At 31.4% G+C, this 23,140-nt stretch overlaps 1 protein-coding gene across 1 annotated transcript in view; it reads left to right on the forward strand.

Moving 5' to 3' along the window:
* The window catches only part of PIP5K59B (Phosphatidylinositol 4-phosphate 5-kinase 59B), a 156,489-nt gene extending 134,037 nt beyond the window's left edge, over positions 1-22,452 (forward strand). Inside the window, exons 22-23 of the mRNA XM_086543692.1 lie at positions 2,480-2,559; positions 22,221-22,452. Coding sequence (XP_086399818.1) covers positions 2,480-2,559; positions 22,221-22,304 — 164 coding nt within the window. The 3' untranslated portion in view covers positions 22,305-22,452. The remainder of the gene's footprint in view (positions 1-2,479; positions 2,560-22,220) is intronic.
* The last annotated feature ends 688 nt before the right edge of the window (positions 22,453-23,140 follow it).

A 23,140-nucleotide genomic window follows, 5' to 3' on the forward strand; every position in this document is an offset into this window, starting at 1 on the left:
CTACGGGTCTCTCGAGCAATCTCCTTACGGGCGCTCAAATCTCTCTCTCTACTTTCCTCTCTCTCTCTCTCTCTCTTCTTTCTCTCTCTCTCTCTCTCTCTCTCCTCTCTGTCTCTCTCTCTCTCTCTCTTCTTCTCTTCTCTCCTCTCGTCTCCTACGTCTCTTCGTCTCTCTCTCTCTTTCCTCTTCTCTCTCTTCTCTCTCTTTTCTTTCTCATCTCTCTCTTCTCTCCCTCTTCTCTTCTCTCTCTCTTTTCTTCTCTTCTCTTTCTTTCTCTTTCTTTCTATCTCTCCCTTCTACTCTTTCTTTCTCTCTCTTTCTTTCCTCTTTCTCTCCTTATTTTTCTCAGCTCTCAATTCTCTCACTCTCTATTCTTCTTTCTTCTCTCTCTCCCTCTTTCTTTCTCTCTCTCTCTCTCTTCTCTTCTCTCTCTCTTTCTCTTCTCTCTCTCCTATAAAAATCTCTTCTCTCATTCTCTCACTCACTCTCTCTCTCTCTCTCTCTCTTCTTAAAATCATTCTCTCTCTCTCTCAATTCTCTCTCTCTCTCTCTCTCCTTCTTTCTTCACTCTCTTCTTCCTCTCAATTCTTCTCTCTCATTTCCTCATTCTCCTCTCTCTCTCTCTCTCTCTCTCATCTCTCTCCTTCTCTTCGCTTCTCTTCTCTTCTCTCTCCTACTCTTAACTCTCCTCTCTCCAATTCTCCTTCTCGCACGCTCTCTCATCTCTCATCTCTCTACTCTCTCTCCTCTCCCCGCTCTCTCTCTCTCTCTCTCTCTCTCTCTCTCTCTCTCTCTCTCTCTCTCTCTCTCTCTCTCTCTCTCTCAAATCTCTAATCTCATTCTATATTCAAATATTGTACTGGAATGTATAGCTCTGAAAACAATAGCCAGCAGCTGTTTAAAATTTTTTGATGTAAAACTTGTTTGTTTTACTCATTTTCCTTTATTAGTTTAGACAATACTGTAGTCACTGTATCATTTTGCATGTATGATTATTCTTAAAATCATTGTTATAAACAACTAGCAAGCAATGTAAATATTTTCATAAATGTACCAGTCAGTATGTTTTGCAAGAGGGTTTAATATCCTTATCTGTAATACCTTTGTTTGTTTTGTGAGCTTTCTCTGCATTGGAGATATTGTCTCCAAGTTGTTTTATTTTTGCTATGGTTTTGTAAGAGTATCCTTAAATTCACTTTTATGATATCTGTCTGTATGTATCATTCAGTTAAAGATATAAGTTGTTTTTTTACTATCTAAAGCTTTTTTTTTTTTCACCATATTAGATATAACCACACATTTACATAGATGTATATTACCCTCCTTTTTTACCTTCTATGTGTCTTCTTTTTCAATTGGTTAATTTTTTGTTGAAATGACAACTGTCCTCACAGTCACTGAACAACTATTTGTTTGAACCTATGCATGATAATTTTCCAATGTTTAGTTGTTGTTTTTTCTGACAAGAAGCAAAATGCCTCAGAGGATTTCAATGAGTTTCTTCCAGAAATGCTCTTTATATGATTATAAAGTAATCAGACAGATAGGGTGTTCAATATTTAGAATTGTTGAATAAAAAATAGAGCTATGTTTATGTACAAGTATCTTTTGGTATTGAAAAGGCACTGAATGGACATTTCTATAGAAAACCAGTATCATATATATGGAAAGATTATTAAGCTGGATATTAAAATAGTTAATAATTGATGTTAAAAGCATTATACACAGTTATTTGTATTGTTTTTTTTATTATAGAATAAACAAGTATAAGATTAGCAAGTAATGAATGTGATTGTGCACAGGTAATTTCTCTGTTTATTAGTAATGGTGAATCAATTATTCCATCTACTTTGATGTTTACTGATTTCAGTGTTATAAGAAAGCGTGGCCAAAGAAAGGCAAATGCAGTTTTCGTGTAATCTGCAGGATGTTTGGAATTTTATGTCCAAGGTTTTATTTTGTTGATACCACACCAAATACTCTCTTTAGTTTTATATTGTTTTGTAGATTTGACTGATATATTCTTCTATCCATATTTAAGCTCATTTTTTTGTTATTGAAATACTGCTGGGAAACCATTTTTTTCTAAGAGGCAACAGCAATCCACAAAGCAGATGGGTCTTTGACCTACTCTTCACTGATTATATTACCATCTTTATCATCCTTTTTTATCCTGTTTAAATAGCATATAGTTTCCTTTTTTATTTGAATGCACAATTGACATTTACTTATTGTAAAAGCAACCTTTTTACTATACAAGAGTATAACTAGCCAAGACTTATGATATATAAGTGCCATATGATATATTTTTTGCAAGACATTAAGCAAATGTGGATAAGAATGTATGATAATCCACTTTCAGTTTAATAATGTTTGGTATTTATCAGTCAAAGTAATCTCATCAGTATCCATACATATATCTTCCAATGAGAGCTCCTTTATTACCTAATGCCGAACTGATGGTCTGGGAACTTTGCAGGGTGTCCCACTACTCCAGTACGCAGTCTTAACACCACCCAGGAATCCACAGACAACCTCAACTTCCAAGAAACAGAAATGGTGAGTACTGCAAGCCTTTTGTATATGTAAGCCTGTTAATGTAACTCTTATATGCTTTGCTTTGTGTATGATAACAACAACTATATTTTTATTTTATTTGCTTTTTTATGCACTGTAGTAGTGAGGGTTTGTGGGTTGACTAAATTGCATCAGGAGAAGCAATGAGTGTGTGGTTGTATCAGATGAATTGGGTAAATAGCGTGTGATGCTTTCTATAACATTTTCATTGGTATTTAGTTGGCAAAAACTGTCTGCTGAAGAGAGGAACCTCTATCAAAAACTTTTGGTAAAGCTAGTCCTGAGTCACTACATAAGTTCACATTACCCTTACCTGATCTGCTTGTAATAAGCAGGTTTTGAATTGTTTATATATATATATATATATTTTTTTTTTTTTTCCTTTTTTGTTTGTTTGATACTGTGGGTAAGCATAAAGGATGGTAAAGAATGAAATTACATGAAGTTGATATATTAGAACCTCTCCCTGAGTGAAGACTTCTTAGAATAAATGTACACGTCATGTACATTGCCCTTAAATTTTCTGATGAGAGATGTGCATGGTGGTTACCATATTGAGTGTATAGAAGTTGTATGGTTTATACACTGAATGCTTCTTCTAATTATAATAAGATGATAGTTTATGAAATTGTTATGGGATGCTCTTTACTGCTGCAGTCAATTCATCAGTTTCTTTTGAAAGTCCTAAATTAGTGTCATTAGTTTGGTGTCAAGGATTTATTTTAAATGTTTGTGCTAATGATAATATTCATTGCAAGTTGAACTGATTTTATCCCTTCTGTTTTTCTAAGACAAGTAAACAATGATGGAGTGATAGGTAGTGTAAACAAAGAAACGTCACAAAATCTCAATATGATAGTAAGTACTGCTTTTGATACTCTTAATTTTTGTCATTTGTTAAATAGCTTTTGCTGTATAGTAACCTAGTCTCAGAAAGTGTTACAGAACTGAATGTATACCAGCACTGTTTTTACCCTACATATATCCTGTTTGTTAGGATTTCAATATCTGACAACTACAACCTATAGATACCCATTTCTCTTTCTTATTTTATTGTATTTAGTATTATTTTTGTGCGTGTCCTTAATTTTACTTGGTATACCTATCCTCATCTACCTTGTATTAATTCCTGTATTACGAAATCCTGGGACACAATATGGGCATTGTTACTACAATATGTTTGTTGCATGAACACCTGACAGAAGAGGTGTGCATGTTTATATTTATTTATTTTTTATTTATTTATTTATTTATTTATTTATTTATTATTTTATTTTTTTCTTTCTTTCTTTTTTCTTTTTTTTTTTCTTTTTTTTTTTCTTTTTTTTTTTACCCACTCTTACTTGCTATTACATTTAATCTTGTATATTTAAAAAGAGGAATTCATGCCATTTGGTTTTGTACACAGACCCCAAAAAAAGGGAAACAAAGGAGAGAGAGAGTGAAAATTAGTGAATGTGTTGATGGGGGCGGGTGCATGTTTTTTTTTTTTTTTTTTGTGTGAGTGTAGCACGCGTGACCTTTTTTTTTTTTGTTTTGTTTTTGGGTGGGTGTGGCCGCTGACCCTGTGTGATTGTGGTGTGTCGTGTGTGTGTGTCGCGGCTGTGTGTGTGTGTGCTGTGTTCGTGTGTGTGTGTGTGTGGTGTGTGTGTGTGTGTGTTGTGTGTGTGTGTGGTGTAGTGAGTGTGTTGTGAGTGTGGTGTGTGTGTGTGTGGTGTGTGTGTGTGTGTGTGTGGTGTGTGTGTGTGTGGTCGTGTGTGTGTTGTGTGTCGTGAGTGAGTGTGTCGCAGAGCAGGACGTGCAGGGTTTGTGTGTAGCGTGCGAGAGATTCGAGAGAGAGAGAGCAAAGAGCAGACAAGTGAGTACACTGCACACTTAGAGATGTGTTTACATATAGAAATATAAATGTAAGAACATGAGGAAGAAGAAGAAAATTTTATGTAAGAAAATATTCCAGTTTGATGATAACCTTACTTGTTTTTTTGTTTTTTTTCTCTCTGTCTTTCGTTGTTTTTTCTCTCTATTTGACCTGATAAATGAGTGAATCAAGCATCTGTAAATCCATTAAAGTATTGCTTTGGTTTCTCTTTATCTCTTCTCCATCTTCCTCTACTATGTGTCCTCACTTTTTATATACTGCGTAGTTATTTACTAGGTTGGACTTCTTCTTTTCCATTCTCTGTGTGGTATGTCATTTATTGTGTAAAGAGGTTTGACTTTTTATTGTTGTAGCTGTGTTATTATTATGATTGATGTTGTCAATTTGTTTTTTCTTTGTTTCTTTTTTGTTTATTTGTTTTTTTTTGGTTATTACTTTGTTGTTGTTCTTGTTTTTGTTTTTTTACAGTTATTATTACTACTACTACTATTTCTTTTGAAAATGTTACTTTAATTTTTTGCTGTTATTACTGTGAGTTTTGGGGATGATTTTGCTAGGAAATTACAAAAGAATGGCAGTTGAATTGTATATAGGATTTCTTTTTTATATCAAATGTGAATAACTTGGTTGACATGATTGTCAGTTTTAGAAAGCATAGAATCATGGTAATTATTTTACATAGGCTTCTACAACTAACTCGCAATACTACAGTTACATCTGTTGTATTATATTTTATAATTTCTAGTCCTTTATAGAGACTTCCTATAAGTTAAACGATAAAGAGCAATTGCTTTTCTATAAAGAATTTTTGGAGAACAAGATGATGGGCAAAAGTAGTGTTTTATTTGAAAATTAGAAAGGGTGGGATGTATATTTCTGCATGCATCCCTAGGAAGGTTTATAGACCTATGGTTGAGAAAGTAGTAAATGGAAATGCAGGTAGAAATATACTTCTGAAAAAGGGGAAGGAGAAGAAGGGTTGAGGTTACCCTTTTATGGCATGCAAAATTATTTGCATGGCATAACAAGATAGTTTCACTATGCTGCTGCATGATTGATATGCTTATTTATCAGTATAAGGATAACATATAGACTAAATATTCACAATGCACTTTTACACTTTGTTTTCAATTCATATTTATACAGATAGTGACTCTCATTCACACATTGAATTAGTGAGAACACAGATTTATTGGCAGGAGCAGTAGATCCCAGAAAATGTTGATTTATTGGAAAACGTCATGTGTGATGCATTGGCGTATTGACACATTGATGCTTTCATTTGCATACACAGTTTTGCTCATGCACCTTATTGGTCTATACCCAATGCTGATTTCTTTACTTTTTTTCTTTTCCACTTTTTATCTCTTAACCCATTCACGCCGGGGCAGTTCCGGCTTTGCGCGGTCGCAATACCGGGGTTCTCGAACGCATAAGCCTAACGCCTCGAGATTCTCGGGCGCACAAGCCGCAAGCCTCGGTTGCCCGCTCGCTCTACCCGAGCGCGCGGCGCGGGGGGGGCTTCCCCCTCTATAGCGCGTCCCCAGGGCCGCTGACGCGAAACACCACAATAACGTGCTAGCCACCTCAAACCGGCGTGAATGGGTTAACCAGTCACGCCGGGGCAGTTGGCTATGCGCCGGACGACTCGGGGAATGAAGAAAGTAACGCTCGAGATTTGGGTCCCAGCGCAAGCGGTTGCCCGCTCGCTCTACGAGCGCGGGTTCCTATCGCGGTCCAGGGTAGCTGAACCACACGTGTAACACGTCAACCGGCGTGACTGGGTAAACACACATTCACAAGCCCCCGGGGCTGTTCCGCGCTTTGCCCGCCTTGGTCGCATTAACGGGGCTTCCTCGAACGCACTTCAGCCTAACGCTGAGATTTCTGGCGCCCCAAGCGCAGCTCGGTTGCCCGCTGCATACCCGAGCGCGCCACGCGATCTCCCTCATAGGCGGGGTCACTAGGCGCGTCTGCTCCGCGAAAACCACAAGTCTCGCTGACTATCACGTCAACCGGCGTGAATGGGTTAACACTATAATTGCTAGGAAGAGGCATTTATAACAATACAAGTTTTAAGCAATCATTCTGAGTCCCATCATTTAATTTTAGGACACTTCTAATAATTGACATAAATGATTATATGAATGAGGGAGTTGACAAATAATGAAGACTGTGATCCTATCATTAATAATGTTGTTCTTACCTTACAGTGAGCTTACACCAGGCTTCCTTGATACAGTAATACATCAAGGCTTAGGTGTTGGTGACTAGCTTTTACCTACCTTTTGGGCAACAGCGTCTTTACTTCCTCTCTTCCCTCTCTCTTGTTGTCTTCTTATGCTGTTTTGTGGTTTTACACATGTGTAAGAGCATGTATGTATAGATCCCAGTGGCCTGAATTCTGTTGTTAAATGGAGAAACTAGCTTTGATGAACAGAATGGAATTTAAACTGATGCTTTTTATGAATGATTTACTCATCAGTGCAATAAACTTGTTACCATTGTTGTTGAATAAGACACTTTCATTTTGTTATCTGTATCCCATCAAGCATTCTAAAGAATTCACACCACTAGCTAAGCTCATCGTGCGAACTTGTCCTGTTCGTAGTTTAGGTCCCATGAATGTGATTCACGGGATCAATAAGTAGGCTAAAAATTGTCTTGTAATTACAAGAACCATGCTAGCAAAAAGTATAAAACATTTTATCTAGACGTATATTCCTTTTAAACCTTCAGCAAAGTAAAATCCTTGATCTTTTCAAATAACGTAAATGCAAGTACGTAAACTTAGATCAAGATTATGGCAGGTATATATTTCTCTGTAGATATGAATCAATTACCAAATTTTTGTTATTCTTTTTTAATAAACTAATATTATCATAGTTACATAGTGTTTTGTATCATGATGGTTAATTTGATATGATGATTTACGAAGAAAATAATGATCAATTCTTGTTACCTACTTTACCAGTATTACTGAAGCTTGACTGTTTTTGTAGCACTGGCTTTATTGATTATTAGTATTTTATGAATTTGAAGGGCATATCCTTAAATGTTGTTTGATTCACTATACCAGTGATTTCGTTTTTTAATGTGTATATATATTTTCACGTCATTTGGTTATTAATAACCTTAAATTTCAACTATGAAATCTTTTAATAACAATAGTTTTTTATCATTATTATTATTATTATTGTTGTTGTTGTTGTTAATTATTATACCTGTTAGAAGCTTCTGTGATGCTATGACTTGCATGTGTAAGTATGATCATTACTTTTTAAAAGAAAATGAAAATGCAACCCAATAAATTTGTGGCCACATAGTTAAGACAAAGTTTCAATTCAACTTGAACATTTTTAGTGCAAGGGATTGGGAAGAAAGGGGAGGTAGAATAATGGCTGATAAACACAGGGCAATAATGGAAATTTATGGTCTTACATCAAATAAAATTGGAAGAAGTTAAAGGTCTTAGAAAGAGGTTCAGATTCGGCATCCATACTGATATTCCTCTTAACACTTTCCTTTGACCTACTGTATCCCATCTCTTTATTTTCTTTCCTTTCTGTTTTATGCATGTAAAGGGCCTTACAAGATGAATTGAAATATTGTCAACTCTTCAGCATATATGACTTCTTGTTCCAAGTGTCTCTCATTATTTTGTCACAACTAAGTGAATAGACTTGCCTTAAAATCGTTTTTCAGATCATTAAATAAAGACATACATTTAATTTGATCTCTTGAAAATTTAACAAAAATAAGCATTGTTTAAGTAACTGATATAAATCTCACATTTATCACCAATCAGCAGATTATCAATTTTGTATTACCATTTCCTGGAAAATACATATTTCATATTTAAATGCAGTTGTCTTGACTTCAGTGTAATGTAACTTTTGGTTATGATATAAAGAAATTTATGGTTTTTATCTATTTATTTATTTATTTTTAAGAAGGAGAAGAAGAAGAAGAAGAAGAAAAAGAAATATGAGATTTGCAAGTCTCCCTTCCATTACAGCCTTTAAGATAAATGTTTCCATATGCTTATTTGTATATCATTATAGCAGTAGAATGTGTCTTGTAATTGTGAAAAGATGAGACAGTGGTTACACAAGATGGGATTCTGTATGTTACACATATCCTAGTAGATCATGTTAAGGAACATACCAATAAGTCTTGCTTAAAGATGTAAATTTGCTGAAACTGTTGAGTCGATACTCATTTTGTAGTTGTCCCACTTGTAATCATAGGACAGTAAGAAAAATCTTTTTCCACACTTTACCTGTTTGTTTCAGCTCTTACCACCTTGTCGCATCCCTGCAAAGATTTTTCATTTTTGGAGATGTATCAAACAAAGCAGTGCTGTGTACATGTCAGATTCAAGATTCAATTCAGTTATGATGTGAGAGCTTTAGATTTTTACCATTTTACTGTTACCCCCCACCCCCACCTTACCACCACACCCCACCCCACCCCCCCACCCCCCACCTCATTTTTTACCTCTCTCTCACTCTCCTCTCCTCACTCTCTCGAATCTCTCCTCTCCCACTCCGATCGTCCTCAAACCCCTCTCTTCTCTCCCCACTCTCTCCTCCTCATAACACCCTCTCTCTCTCTTTTACTCTCTCTCTTCCTCTCCTCTCTCTCTCCTCTCTCAATTCTCTTTTCTCTCCAACCCTCTCTCTTCTTCTTCTCTCCTCTTCGTCTCCCCCCTCCCCCCTCTCTCTCTCTCCTCCCCCCTCCTCTTCCACCCACTCCTCTCCTCTCCCATTTCCTTCCTCCCTCCTCTCCCCTCTCCCATCTCCGCCCCTCATCTCCCTCGCCCCTCCTGTCTCTTCCAACTCACTTCTCCTCTTCCCCTCTCTCCTCTCCCCTCATCTTCCCCTCTCTCCTCTCCCCTCCCCTCTCTTCTCCCTCCCCTCCTCTTCTCTCTCCGTCCCCTCCCTTCTTTCTTCTCCCCCTTCTCTCCCCGCTTCCCTACCTCTCCCTTTTCCCTCTCCTCCCCCCTCTTCCCCTCTCCGTCTCATCTCCCTCTCTTCCATCCTCCCACCTCTCCCACCTCTCCGGCTCCTTTTCTCTCTTCTCCTTCCCTTCGCCTCCCACCAACCTCCCTCACTCCCTATCCTCCTCTCTCTTCTCTCCCTCTCTTCTCTACCTCATCCTCGCCTCTCTGTTCAGCTCCATCTCTCTCTCTCTCTCTTCTCTCTCTCGCCTCTCCCTCCAAGCTCTCTCTCATCTCTCCTTTCTCACCACTCTCCCCCTCCCTCTCTCCCTCTCCTCTCACATCAGCTTCATCATCTCTCGCTCATCGGCCATTCACTCCCTCACTCTCTCCTCATCTCTGAAATTCTCTCATCTTCGGTCGCTCATCCATCTTCTAAAACTTCCTCCCGATCACTCATCTCTCCCTTCCTCCTCTCCTCACACCTCTCTCCCCCCCATTCTCTCGATCCTCTCTCAGTCACTCTCTCGTCTTCTCTGCTTCCTCCTCCTCTCTCTCTCTCTCTCCCCCCTTCATTTCTTCTCCTCTCTCCTCTCTCCTCCCTCTCTCTCTCTCCTCCTCTCTCTTCTCTTCAACCCCTCCTCTCTCCCTCTCTTCTCATCTCCCTCATCTTCTCTCTATCTCCCTCTCTCTCTCTCTCCTGCCAACCGCTCGAAGCTCTCTCTCTTCTCCTCTCCTTCTCTCCTCACCCCCTCTCTCCGTTCACACCCCTCCCTATCCCCAATTCGTCTCCATCCCCTCTCCCTCTCTCTTCTCTCTCTCTCCCCGTCTCCTCGCTCTCCTCTGCTCTCTCCTCTCCCTCTCTCTCCTCTCCTCATCTCTCCCTCCTCCCTCCTCACCCTCGCCCCCTCCTCCCTCCTCCTTCACTCCTGCGCCTCTTTTCCTCAATCCTCTCACCCTCTCTCATCTCTCTCTCTACATCTCTCTCTCTCCTCTCTCTCTCTCTCCTCTCTCTCTTCCTACCCTCTCTCATCCTCCCGCTCTCTTTTCTCCCCTCCCTAATCTCTCTCAACCCCAACTCTCCTCTCTCTCCCCTCTCATCTACTCTCTCTCTCTCTCTCTCTCTCTCTCTCTCTCTCTCTTTCTCTCTCTCTCTCTCATATTTTTTTTTTAATGGATGTCTGTAATTAATTGACTTTCTTTTCTTTTTTGAGAGCATTGCATTAATTAGCTTGTGTTCAGTTATGCATAATAGAGAAATGTAAGCTTATGCTTAGTGGTAATATACTACTTTGTTTTATATGTCATGCTAGGATATTGATAGAGAAACGTGCTATGCAGAGTTGAGATTTGTTTTTTTAGGGAGTGAATTAACAGTTCTTATAGGTTTCTTGCAGAAATTGATCACTTGCTCTGTAGTAGGACTTACTAGAATTGGAAGCTTTATGAATATTATTTAATGCTCATTGATGCAGGAACAAAGCCAGGAAGGAGTATTAGGATTTTGTTTATAGGATTAATTGATATGCCTTACTGGTGTTCCACAATCAGATTTATCATAGAATCCTTGAAGAAGTTTGCATTTATTTGGTTTGTAGACCTGGTGAAGTCCGCTGAACAGAATTACAGTAGTTGGTTTATTAGAAATACCCTGTTTGCTGCATCAGAAATATTTATTAGCCACTGCTGCTTTTCAAGAATATATGTCCTATTTAATTTGATATATATTTTTTATTTTTTTATTTTTTCATTATTATTATTATTTTTTTTTTTATAAGGACTGAAAGTGTAAATTATGCATTATTTCTATGACATACAGATCCCATCTTCTCGTAAATGGTTGTTGACTGCCAGCTTAACAATAGAATTACAGTGTTTAAAACTGATCTAGCATTCAGTGTAATGTATCACAGCTGTGTTCTCACACATACATATCCTTGTTGAATAGGATAATAATGATTAAGGAAAATAATAACTTCTCAAGCCTTTGTTATAATGATCACATTTTATTGCTCTCATCTGTGTTGTATGAACCTGTAGTAAACTTCAACTTTATCATCCAGTGATGTATAGCTTCCTGTCACCTTGGTAAGAAATGTAATATCTGGACAGTCAGGTGTCTTGTATGTTAAGACTTGTAGTATATTGTAAATACACTATTACACAGTCTGTTTTTAGAAATGATTTTTATAACATCTCTCATTTGTAATAATTGATATTTTTAGGAAAAATTTATCATTTCTGTGGATTTTTATTCACTGATTGCCAAGTTAAATGTGATCTGTTGAACTGGACCAACATAGTTTCAGTGGATGTCCAATTTTTTTAAAATCACAATAATAAATAAAGTTGGTATGTATATTTGATTAAGAGTGTAATGTGATATGATTCTTTATATTCAGTTGGATGAATAATATTTACAGATTAGTCAAATGGAATACTTTTCTTTTTTCGTTGATTACTTTATTCAATGTAATCTGTTTTGATGGACCAAAGTGAAGTTAAGGAGTACGGAAGTTTGTGATGAAATGTTCAGTTAAAAAATACACCTGTAGCATGTGGCATAATGTAAGACAATAAGCATATTGTTGAATATGAACTTTAGTTCATAACTCTGAATGCCAGCTTATTGATTAGCATAGTAAAATAATGGTGTGGGAAAATGTCAGTTTTTGAAAGTGGACTAGTTTTTCTTATTTAGAAATATCATATTTTGAGTATAATCTCATCACTTCGATTACTACAAGTGCTCCTTGATTTGTAATATACAATTTGATTTACATTGCCAGTAGTAGTGTGATTGCTTTGACAAGATTTCACCCTTTTTCTTTTTTCTTTTTTTTTACCAAAGTAGTTTTTAATTTTATCAGCATTTCATTGAAAGGAGAATTGAGATAATAGCTGTGTTATTAACTATTAACCTTAGGATAACAAATTAGCATGAAAGTAATCAAGCAGGATATGTAAGATAACATTTACATATTAATCCTTCCGTGATGGGTCATATCTAAAGGTGTTCATCCTGGGCTGAGCATCTGGAAATGTGTGTTTTCTGTTACTTTACAGACATTTGGATGAAATATGAGTCTATATATGATATATTACCAAAGTGATTGTATTTGGTATGATAGGTCATCATAACTGAAGGAATATATAACTTGTAATTTCAACAAAAGGAAAATTACACTACAAAAGTGAACTGACTCCACGAAAATGCCTGTTGCAGCCGGGTTAGAAGATATTTTAAAAGCATAAATTAATGAGAAAGTTATCAGAAGAAAATTCCATTCAAGAGTGAAAGTGGTTACTTAACTGATTACATATGGGTTAAGCATAAGCAGGTGGGAAGGTTCATAAATAGATTTGAGTAATGAGAGGATATTTCATGATTTATTGCTACAGTTTTGTAATATGTGGCCAAATGTTAAAAAAAAGAAGGCAGCAAAGAGGAATCTATTTTCAAGTAGATTAGTGTATAGGATCTGGAATTAAAAATAAACATACTACAGCAGCATTGGACAAACTAAATGAAATAGGTGAGGTTATTCTCTCTCTCTCTCTTTCTCCCTCTCTCCCATCCGCCTTTCCTCCCTCTCCTTCTCCTTCTCCCTCCTTCTCTCTCTCTCTCACTTTCTATCCATCACTCCCTCCATCTCACTCTCTCAAACCTCTTTTGGAAGTTTGAATTGGGTAAACCATATTGCATTGGCAAACTCTTCAAAAAACATCACAAGAGATTGAAACTGAATATGCACAAAATAGAACTACGCATTTGTTTATGAATATGTGTATCTACATTTTCTTTCTTTTGTTCTTTTTCATTCAGTTTATTTATTTATTAGTTAATTTATTAAGTTGATGAAGATCTAACCTGCAAGGTTCATTTACAACTTATTTATATGTTACTGGCTTTCAATCTTCTTTGGTTAGGTCATGACGTTTTAGGAACAATTTCTGGAATCTTGAAAGAGATTTTTGACATGTACGATTTATATTTTTAGGCAGATGTAGACTTCATTTTTTATTTATCATCTTGTGGATATTTTTGGAGAGCTTCTTTTTATTATTATTATCATTACCATCTTTTAGTGGTTATATTGTGGGGAAGTAATTATAGAGGTAGTGATGGTGGTGGAAGTAGTAGTTTCATGATATTTTCATGATCAGTATTGGCATTGCTAATATTATCATTATTATTATTTCACTTTTGATGTAATTGATAGTATCATTATTTGATTTGTTTTATGAACGTTATTTTGTGTTGTGTTTTATTATGATGATGATGATTATCATTGTTATTGTTGTTGTCATCATTATTGTTGTTAGGGTTTTTTATTGTATCAGGTATTACTTATGTAAATATAACATTCCATTGATATATTTATTATAGTAGCCATAAGCTTATGTTTTGAATAATCTGCAGGCGAAATCAGGGAAACGCATTATAAATCATGAAACATTGCAACCCATACCCCTTCTGTTGCTGTTTAGATCTAGTCATATTTCTATTACTTCTTTTGGCTACAATTGCTGTATCTTTCTTGCTTTTACATTCAAGACATGATTACACAATTTTCTGACTGTATTCCTGCTTAGTGCATTTCAAGAATACAATATCTGGTGTGTAAATTCATGGTCAGAGTTTGCCCGCCAGTATTTTTATGGTTTGGCCTCTACTTGGAGAAGGGCAGGGCCGGGGAACTGCAGTCCTTGATTGTTTCTGTAGTATTTTGGTCTTTATGATTTTTTTCTGCTTAATTAAAACCCTTTTTTTTATGTATGTGTGAGTGTATGTGTATATGTATATCTATATCTATATCTACATCTATATCTAAATTTATACACACACACACATACACACACACACACACACACACACACACACACACACACACACACACACACACACATACATACATACATATATACACATAGACACACATATATACAAATATATATATTATATATTATTAAAATATCTATCATAATATATATATACTATATATATATATATATATATATATATATATATATATATTATATATAATAATCATTTATGTTATATATATGTACATCTATTTGTGTAATATGTACATAATTATATATTATTTATTTAAATATATATATATATATATATATATATATTTATCTATATATACTAAGTGTGTGTGTGTGTGTGTGTGTGTGTGTGAGTGCTGTGCGTGGAGCTCGTAGTGGGAATGCATACACATTACCAGATACACATATACACATATATACATATATATAATGTTTGATAGAAGAGTATCCAGCCAATGGCTTTGAAAAGTAAACATTCAAGGAAACTTTAAGCCTCCTTAAAGGCTATATGTGTGTGTGTGTGTGTGTGTGTGTGACAATGTATATATGGTATTTCTATATATATATATATATATAGTATATTTAATATATATATATTTATATATATTATAATATATATCTATTATCTATATCTATATATATATATATAATATACACATATATATATAGTCAGAGTTGCTTTGTCATGTTGCCTTTAACCAGTTAAGGACAGTTTTTTTGGCTCTGCCTGGACATTGAAATGCGTAGGCATAATGGTGCAGGCTGTTTATACATTGAAGTGGTGGCCAGCCACTACTTGTCCATTCACTCGATGGGACAGCCAGGCAGAAGCCATAGCATAATGTCATATTATCTGTTGCTAAGGGGTCGATATGTGAGCATGTTCCAAAGAGTTAGTGTCAATAAGTAATATTATCCAGGAGGCTTTTTGCATCTTTGGGATGCAGTAGATTGTAAAAGAGTTGTGGGAAGCATTAAAAACGGCCATCAATTCGTAAAGGCAGGCAGAAAAGGATCACTGTTGTGAACTATATGGCAACTTAAAATGATCTCACAAAAAATTATTTATTATATATATCTATATAAATATATATATATATATATCTATCTATATTATATATATATATTATTATATATATTATTATCTACATATACATTATATGTATATTAGTATCTATGTTATAATAATATATATATCTATATATTATATATATATTATATATATTATGTATATTTGTATTATTAAATAGTATATATATATATGTATTAATGTCACTATAAATGTATATATATTATGTATATCTATAACTATGTCTATATATATATGTATATATATTGAAAATGTATATATATAAATAATATTATAATATATATATAAAAATATATATATATAATATAATATTTGTATATATAAAATATATATATATATGAATATATATATTATATAATATTTTATATATAATTTATATATGATATATATATTATATATATATAAATATAATGTAAATATATAATATATATATTATAATGTATATAATATAATATCAATTATATATATAATTATATATATATATATTATTATATATATATAAATAATATATAAATCTTAAATATAAATTATTTTAATATATATTATATATATAATATATATATAAATAAATAATTATATAATATTATCTATATATAATATAATTTACAATATAAATATCATAATAAATAAAAATATATATATAATTCTAATTTTAAAATTATACTCATATTTTAAATACATTAATAAATCTAAATATATATCAAAAATATAACTAACTAAACATTATATATACATATTAATAATATAAATCTATATATAAACTTATATATAACCTTATATATATAACTCATCAAATAAAATATATAAACTAAAACTATAAATCAATAAAACATCACAATCAAATCAAACCTACTTTTAACACACACTCTAAATCTCTCCCACATCACTACAATCATTCTATAAACAAATCCACAAAACACCACAAACACTCAACACCCCACATCAAACAACACACACTACCAATCACAAACCCACAAACACAAACACAACACACAAACACCCCACAACACTCACACACACACACACAATCAACCCACACACACCCACACACACACACCCACACACACACCAACACCAACCCACCCACACACACTCACACAACACACACACACACCCCCATCACAACACACACACCACACACACCACACATACACACTACAAAAACACCACACACACACAAAAACACACACACACCAAAACACACACACACACACACACACAAAACACACACCACCACACACACACATACACACACACACACAACACCACACAACACAAACACACACACACACATACACACACACACACACACACACACCACACACACACACACAACAAAACAAAACAACACTCCACACACACACACACAACAAACAACACATAACACACACAACACCACACACCGACACACAAACACACACACACACACACACACACACACAAAACACACACACACACAACACACACAATACACAAACCCCACCACACAACACAAACACACACACACACAACCACACAACAAAACCCCAACCCAAAACACACACACACACACACACACATACACACACAAAACACACACATACACACACAAAACACACACAAAACACACATACACACACACACACATACACACACAAAACACACACATACACACACAAAACACACACACACACAAAAGACACACACACACAAAACACACACACACACAAAACACATACACACAACCCCACACAACAAAACACACAAACAAACACACCCACACACACACCCACAAACACACAACACAAACACACACACACCCCACACACACACTCTCTACAGACACACTCTACACACAAACACACACCCCACACACACACACAACACACACACACACATACACACACAAACACACACACAAACACACACACAAACACCACCAAAACCCCACACACACAACAAAACACCACCCTACACACACACACACACACACACACACCCACACACAACAACATCACACACACAAAAACACACACAACCCAACACACCACATCACACACACTACCCCAACACCACCCCTAACACAACACAAACCACACAACACAAAAACACCCCCCCACACCCCACAACAACACACACACAAACAACACACTACACACACAACACACACACATACCACACACACAACCCACACACACACACCCCACACCACCAAACACCCACACACACCCACCCACCCACACCCACACCAACACCCACACCCACCCCCCCCCCACAACCCACCCCCATCAAAAATATTATATCTTATCTAAAAAATTTTAAAAATTTAAAATTTTTACACAAATTTTTCATTTTCCCATCCAAAATTTTCAAAAAACATAAACAAAAATTTAAAATGAAAGAATTATCATAAAAAAAGAAGGTTATTAAAAAACTTAAAAAAAATACCAACAAAAAAATATGTTTAAATTTTTTCATTTATTTTTAAACAATTTTTTCCCTTTTCATAAACTAAAATTTTATTAAAAAAAAAAAAAAAAAATTTTTTAAAATTAAAATTAAGTATAGATGTAGAGTTTTTTGTTTTGTTGAAATGTTGTTTATTTTTTTAATTATATGGTTTGGGAAGAAATTAAAGTGTGTTGTGTTAAATTATTTTATCATTAAAACCCTTAAATAAAATTTAGGGTTTATAAAAAATTTTAAATTGGTAATAAATTTTTAACCCCATATTAAATCCATTTCCCCAAAAAACCTTTTTTTTAAATTAATAACAAAAAAAGGGGGAATGTTTAAAAAAAAAAAAATTTAATTAAGTTTAGAAAATAAATTTTGTATATATAAAAAAATAAAACAAACCCCTCAACACACACAAACCACCCCACAAACCTCACCACCCACCCACAACACACACATACAAACCACCACTCCCAACACAAAAACCCCAACACACGCACACCACTCATGGATGTGTATATGTGTACATGTATTGTAAATGACCTGGCTTTTGATATACCATATACCATTGGAAAAATACAAAAATGATTATTACTTTTCAGTATTGTTTCTCTGGTCTCGAGATTTGGTAATGTTTAGTCCTACTGTAGCTACTTTTCTATACTTACAAGAAAGCAAACAATCATGTTTTTCCTGGACTACCTACCCATTTAAGCTATGTCATTTGATGGTGGTAGTTCCCTCACTGTCTGCCAATGCCGTAGATGTTTCTTTCTTATGGAAGCCATGATCAGCAGATGTGTGTATGTCAAGTTTCATTTCATACACCATGTACAACTGCTCCTTCAGTAACTATGAAGTTGTCTGAAAAAGAAATATAAAGAAAAATTCATGTGATTACATTCATATATTCATCCAGTTAATTTTGAATCAGGAGTGGGAAGTGATTACTATTGTATTATAACCTAAGAAAGTTCATCCCGTTGTGCTGTTTATGACTTGGCAGGTGATAATTTTTTGCAAACATTGTGTATATGTCAGTCTGTCCTGTTATAAAATTGTCTGAAAATGTTTGTCTTGTGATGACTCATTTGTTTGTATATGATAGAAGCTGATTTTGAGTAAAATGGAATGTGCAGAAAACACAAATCTTTCACTATCCATATCCAGTTGCAAAGTTTTTGTGTTTGGCATTTCTAAAGATTTTGTTTAACAGTTATGGAGGGTATGAGCCCATGAACTAGGGCATGAGGGGAGGAAGAAAAAAAAAAGAAAAACAAATAGAAATTTGACTCTGGTTTGTGTGTACATTTTGTACTCATCCATTATATATATAATATAAAATATTTTTATATAAATATTTTAATATATATATATATATATATATAAATATATTTTTTATTTTATATTATATTATATTTAATATATATATATTAATATAATATAATAATAAAATATATATATAATATATATAGATTATATTATTTGATATAGATAATTTACAAGTATAATGATATAGAAATCCATAAATCGGTATATATAACTATATATATATATATATATATATATATATATTTATATATTTGTGTATATTATATACATATATACATATTTTTTTGTTTACATATTTAGTTTATGGTTATTAATATAAATATTATAACTATGTTGATATTATATAATAGATATATAGTTATACATATATTTTATATATTTATTATTATATAGATATATAGGGGAGGGAGTAGTTTAGAGAGGGTTTAATAATATTAATGCTTATATTGATTATACTTATAGATTTGATTACATATATATGATTATATATAGATTTATATTTATATAGATATATATAATTATATTATATATATATATATTTTTTACATATAATATATACATAAATGCATATTATTCTTACATCATATAAGACTTTTATTTTATATAGCATATACATAATATATTTAATATGATATATATATAGAATATATATATATATATAATACACCACACTCCCACTATTATTGATTATTCAGATACTGAGTCATACAGATATATATTTATAATATAGAGATATATATATATATATATAATATGTATATATATATTAATATATATATACAGTTTATATTGAGTAGATATTTATATTATATATATATATATAAATATTCAAAATTATTATAATATATAAAATATATATTATATAGATAATTTATAGTATTATAATATATTATTATAATAGTTAATATATATATAATATAAATATTAATATATGTATACTTTTATATATATTATATATATATAAATATTATGGATGTATATATATACAATATAATATATATGTTTAATATATAATATATAATATATATATATATATATATTTATATAATATATATAGTTTGATTATTTTTTTGTTTGGTTTAGTATATACGCTTTTATTTTAATATTTATATATAGGTATATATATACATATATTATTGTACATATTTATATATGTATATATTTCAAATATTGATATATTATAGAAATATTTAGATATATTATTTTTATTTACATATTATAATAGATATGTTTATATATACTTATATATAATATATATAGTAGTATATATATATACATTAGAATATATACATACATATATATATATTTGTATATAATACATACTTATATTAATATTCATTTATATATTATAATATATATATATATATAAATATTTTATATATATATATAAATATATATATGCATATATATACATATTATAGATATTCATATAGATTTATATATATATATATATATATATATATAATTGATATATATATATAGAGATATTTGTAAGATAATACATATATATTTATATTTCATATATATTTTATATAAAATATATTAATATATGATATATATATCGATTTATGTATATATTATACATATATATATATAATTTTATATATATATATATATATATATAATATATATATATAAATATAATATAATATATTTTGATGGTATATATATATACATATATATATATATTATTTTGTTTAGATATATATATATATATATTTATAATGGATATGATATTATTGATATTATATTATATATATATATATAACATTTAATGTTTGTATTTATATGTATGTCTATTGTATAAGTAAATATAAAATTGTGTGTTTTGTGTAATATATATGTATTATAAATAAAAGATATATATAATATTTTGTTAGATAATTTATAAATTATATATATATATATTATTTATAATATATATATGTATATATATTATTATATATATATATAAGTAATATAGAATTATATATATTTATATTATATATATATATGTATAATATATTTATATATATATATAAATATATATATAATATATATTTATTTATATATAATATATAGATATACATATAATTCTTAAATATATAAATATATATATATTTATATATATATATATATTTATTTAGTATTTATAATTATATATTTTTTTAATATTATATTTTTATATTTATATATAATATATATATATATATATTTATTATATATATTATATAATAATATAGAGAATATATATATATATATAAGATTAATATATATATATATATATAATATATTTATATATATATATACATATATATAGTTATATATTAATATATATATATTATATTTATATTTATATATTATGTATATGTTATATATATATATCTTAATATATATATTTTTTTATATATATATTTAGATATAATATATTTATAGAAATTATATATATATTATATAATATATATATTTTAATATAAATATATAATATATATAGAAATATATATATATAATGTTATATATAATATTTATATGATATATATATTATAATATAATACATATATAAATATATATATTTTATGATATAAATATAATATATATATATATAGATATGGTATTTTTCAAATATATATTTATATATAGTATATATAGATATATATATAGTAAATCTATATATATATATATATATATATTTAGATGTAATTATTTGTGTATATATATATATATATTTATATAAATAATATATATGTATATATATAAATATTCTATATATATCTATATTTGTATATATTTGAGTATGTATATATATCTATATTAAATAATATATATCTATATATATATATATATATATATATATATATATATATATATATATATATATATATAAATATATTATGTTTGTTTGTATCAATGTTGGAAACTGAGTTTTCCCATTAAAAAGTATATTTTGTCACTAATAGCCTGAAGTAATCTATTCCTTTTTTTTGTTGTTGTTGTTTCAGTTGTTTTTTGTTTATGTATGACAGATTTTTTTTCATTTTGTTGATGCTTTCTTTTGATTCTTGTGGTAATGATTTATTGTAGACTTTTTGTTCATGTATGTATTGTTTTAGTTCCACGTGAATATGATTTCAATACTTGTTTTACAGAAGCGGCTGCACAAGCGGCAGAGTTCGTATACACACTTCACCCTGACTATGGAAGTGCATGATGAGTCTTTGGAGTATGTGTGAGCAGCAAATTAAAGTATCAAGCTGTTGATGTAGTCAGTGATGCATAGTTACAGTATATCAGCAAAAGAAGTATTAAATCCATGGGCAAATCCTTAAGATATAGAAGTGACAGAGTTGATAAGTACAAGGATTGCCTGCGTGCCCCTGTGTTCAGCAGACTTTAGTTGATGTAAAGTAGCTTTGGTATGTAAAATGTCGTCTTGTGTATTGTAACTTTTACATTTACGATATCAAGAGAACATATACGACAAATTTCTTGAAAGTATTTCCTTCCTGTGGATATTGATGAGCCTTTTACATCTAAAGCAGTGATACAGGTATTAGTATTGTGGAAGAGAAACTATAGAAAATATAAACTTGAATGCAAGAGATTCCAGTCTAATGTCAAGTGATTTGTCTTGCACTGGTCGTCTGCTTGTTTATTATTATTTTTATTTTTTTTTATTAACTTTATTTTCATCGTTATCATTATTATGGTTTTATTTTTGCTATTACCCTTCATACTCATTATCATTTTGATTGTGATTAATGTGTTTTTACTAGTAATATGCTTTACAATTACTATAAAAGTCATATTTATGATTATTATTATTGTTATCACTATTATTATTACTGTTAACCCTCTCCCGATGGGACATGCGCTATGCGAAAATCCCTATGCCGACGCCCCGGCATCGGGAATTTAGCTGTGTCACACGAGTGTGACGCACTGTCGTCATTGGGTTAATGGTCTTATTATTATTTATTGTAACCATTATTGTTATTTTTATTATTCATTGTAATTATTATTGTTGTTTTTATTAGAATTGTCCGTGTTACTATTAGTATAATTTTTA

This window comes from Penaeus japonicus, unplaced genomic scaffold (genome assembly GCF_977035675.1).
Source record: "Penaeus japonicus unplaced genomic scaffold, GWHDUDI00000001_assembly GWHDUDI00000014, whole genome shotgun sequence".
NCBI lineage: Eukaryota > Metazoa > Arthropoda > Malacostraca > Decapoda > Penaeidae > Penaeus > Penaeus japonicus.